This window comes from Solanum pennellii, chromosome 12 (genome assembly GCF_001406875.1).
Source record: "Solanum pennellii chromosome 12, SPENNV200".
NCBI classification, from domain to species: Eukaryota; Viridiplantae; Streptophyta; class Magnoliopsida; order Solanales; family Solanaceae; genus Solanum; species Solanum pennellii.
The window spans coordinates 40,482,247-40,485,401 of NC_028648.1; the positions used below are offsets into that span (position 1 = coordinate 40,482,247).

Genomic DNA, 3,155 nt, shown 5'->3' on the forward strand with positions numbered 1-3,155 from the left:
CGAACGCTTGATCTTTTTCGAGTTGTCGGAATCTCAGGAAACAATGTTGCACCTTTTAGTCTAACCTTGACTTTTATCATGATTGCGCTCATGTGAAGACAAAATGTCATCATTCGATCAGTAGCGCCTTTCATGATTTTTCACCAATAAGACATTCTAATCTTTGTCACTCAGCTAACCATCGTCTTATAGTGCCCGTAAGGGTTTTCACTCACAACACTCTCTTCTTCAATTTCTCCATAGTTAGCCTACATAATGTCTCAACCTTTAGAGAACTGAAGAACATGATTATCTTTTTATTGAGTGATTAGACAGAACCCTAATGAAGGGCTGCCTACGTATCCTTTTAGGAATCAGGTCAAACGTAGTTCAATGAACTTTTCGTGTTTGTTTTTTTTTCGTTTTTTTTTTAATTTTTTTTTATTTTTTTATTTTTTTTTAATTTTTTTTTTTTACCAGTGGTGTTTGAGATAAAAGAGGATACATTTTTATCTTCTCATCATAAAAATGAGAAGGAGTGCTAAATGTAGTATCTCTTGATCGAATCTGCATTGACAATCGTGTTAATTGCCTTTCCCTCCATATCCGTCAATTGCAAAGCTCCTTTGGAAAACACTTGCTTAATAACATAAGGGCCTTGCCAATTTGGAGCAAACTTTCCCTTGGCCTCGTCTTGGTGGGGAAGGATACGTTTCACAACAAGTTGACCCCCTTCAAAATTCCTTGGGCGTACTTTCTTATTATATGCCCGAGCCATTCTCTGCTGATATAATTGACCAAAACAAATTGATGTCAATCGTTTTTCTTCTATCAGTGCTAATTGTTCTAACCTCGATTTAACCCATTCTGTATCCTCGATTTCTGCTTCAACAATGGTTCGAAGAGAAGGGATTTCAACTTCTGCGGGTATGACAGCCTCAATTCCATAAACCAATAAGTAAGGAGTTGCACCGACTGACGTACGAACAGTCGTGCGATATCCCATGAGAGCGAAGGGTAATTTCTCATGCCACTGTCTAGATCCTTGCACCATTTTCCTAAGAATCTTCTTGATGTTTCTTATTCGCAGCTTCAACAGCCCCATTTGCTTTGGGATGATAAGGGGTTGAATAACGATGAACAATTTTAAATTGCTCACAAACTTCCTTCATCAAGTGGCTGTTGAGATTCATTGCATTGTCTGCAACAATGATTTTTGGTATGCCAAAACGACATATGATGTTGGAATGAACGAAGTCCACCACCGCTTTCTTGGTAACTGATTTTAACGTGATAGCTTCTACCCATTTGGTAAAGTAATCGATGGCAACTAAAATAAACCGATGACCGTTAGATGCTTTTGGCTCTATTGGCCCAATAACGTCTATTACCCATGTAACAATAGGCCATGGAGCAGACATAGGATGCAACTCTAAAGGGGGTGAGTGGATCAAGTAGCTGTGAATTTGGCACTGATGGCACTTGCGAACATATTGGAAGCAATCTCGCTCCATGGTCAACCAAGTATCCTGCCCGAATAATCTTTTTTGCTAGGACGTAACCATTCATATGTGGGCCACATACCCCTGAGTGTACCTCATTCATAATTGTTTCCGCCTCTTGATTATTCACACATCGTAATAAATTCAAATCCGGAGTCCTTTTATATAAGATATCGCCACTTAAGAGGAACCCATTGGTGAGTCGCCCAATAGTTCTTTTTTGATCTTTATCAGCATGCAGTGGATATTCTCTATCTTTTATAAATTGTTTGATGTCGTGATACCAAGGCTCACCATCTGCCTCTACCGCAATTATATTGCAATAACCATGTTGATCCCTAACTTGGATTTCCAACGGGTCAATGTAGGTATTACCTGGGTATGGAAGCTTCGATGCTAGGGTGGCCAAAGCATCAGCCAACTCATTGTGAAACCTGGGAATATATCTAAACTCAATGGACTTGAACTTTTTGATGAGATCTTCTAAACATTGTTTGTACAGTATGAGCTTAATGTCTCGAGTTTCCCATTTGCCTCGAGCTTGTCGAATGAGCAAGTCGGAATCCCCCAAGACTAAGAGCTCATGTACATCCAGATTTATTGCCATATTCAAACCCATGATGCAAGCTTCGTATTCTGTTGTGTTGTTGGTTGAAAAGAATCGAAGTCGTGCTGTGGCAGGATAATGACAACCGCTTGGTGAGATAAGAACTGCCCCAATTCCCACTCCGTTTTTGTTGACAGCCCCATCAAAATATAATTTCCATACGGGGTCATTATCAGGAATTTCTTCCTCGATAGAGTTGATCTCTTCATCAGGGAAGTATGTCTTTAAGGGTTCGTATTCATCATCAATCGGATTCTCTGCCAGATGATCGGCCAACGCTTGTGTTTTCATGGCGGTGCGAGTAACATACACAAAATCAAATTCGGTAAGCAAAATCTGCCATATTTCCAACCTACCCGTCGGCATGACTTTTTGAAAAATATATTTCAGAGGATCCATTCGAGATATGAGGTAAGTGGTGTAGGACAAAAAATAGTGCTTCCATTTTTGGATGACCCAAGTTAAAGCACAACATGTTTTTTCTAATAGAGTGTACTTTGCCTCATAGGATGTGAACTTTTTGCTCAAGTAATAGATAGCTTGTTCCTTTTTCCCCGTGACGTCATGTTGTCCTAGAACGCAACCAAAGGAATTATCCGTCACCGAAAGGTATAAAAACAAAGGCCTACCAGGCTCTGGGGGACCAGTACCGGAGGATTTGCTAAATATTCCTTAATTTTGTGAAAAGCCTTTTGACACTCACTTGTCCATTTAATAGCAGCACGCTTTTTCAATAACTTGAATATCGGCTCGCATGTAGTAGTGAGTTGAGCGATGAATCGGCTGATATAGTTTAACCTTCCCAGAAAACTCATGACTTCAGTTCTGGTTTTCGGAGGTGGCAATTCTCGAATGGACTTTATCTTGGAGGGGTCTAATTCAATGCCTCTTCGGCTAACTATAAAACCCAAAAGCTTGCCAGATGGAACTCCAAATGCACATTTAGCCGGATTAAGCTTGAGATTGTACTTTCTCAACCTTTCGAAAAATTTTCTTAGATCACGCACATGGTCAATTTGCGTTCTAGACTTAATGATGACATCATCGACATATACCTCAACTTCTTT

General features: G+C 39.8%; 2 protein-coding genes across 2 annotated transcripts; both read right to left on the reverse strand.

Annotated features, from left to right (window-relative positions):
• Window positions 1–520: 520 nt before the first annotated feature.
• LOC114073849 lies at window positions 521–1,033 on the reverse strand. The gene has a single exon (XM_027913782.1). It carries the CDS (start codon window positions 1,031–1,033, stop codon window positions 521–523), a length of 513 nt encoding a protein of 170 aa, XP_027769583.1.
• Window positions 1,034–1,037: 4 nt separating this feature from the next.
• Window positions 1,038–2,100, reverse strand: LOC107006234. The gene is made up of 2 exons (XM_027913783.1): window positions 1,371–2,100; window positions 1,038–1,279 (listed from the first exon to the last, which is right to left on the reverse strand). Exons 1-2 carry the CDS (start codon window positions 2,098–2,100, stop codon window positions 1,038–1,040), a joined length of 972 nt encoding a protein of 323 aa, XP_027769584.1.
• Between the last annotated feature and the right edge of the window lie 1,055 nt (window positions 2,101–3,155).

What these genes read in the sequence shown, in the direction of transcription:
- LOC114073849 (XM_027913782.1), bottom strand. Translation starts at nt 1,033, where the DNA reads ATGGTGCAAGGATCTAGACAGTGGCATGAGAAATTACCCTTCGCTCTC.
- LOC107006234 (XM_027913783.1), bottom strand. Translation starts at nt 2,100, where the DNA reads ATGGGTTTGAATATGGCAATAAATCTGGATGTACATGAGCTCTTAGTC. An exon ending in CATGGCCTATTGTTACATGG is followed by an intron (nt 1,280 to 1,370) that starts GTAATAGACGTT and finishes CCAAATGGGTAG; the next exon opens with AAGCTATCACGTTAAAATCA.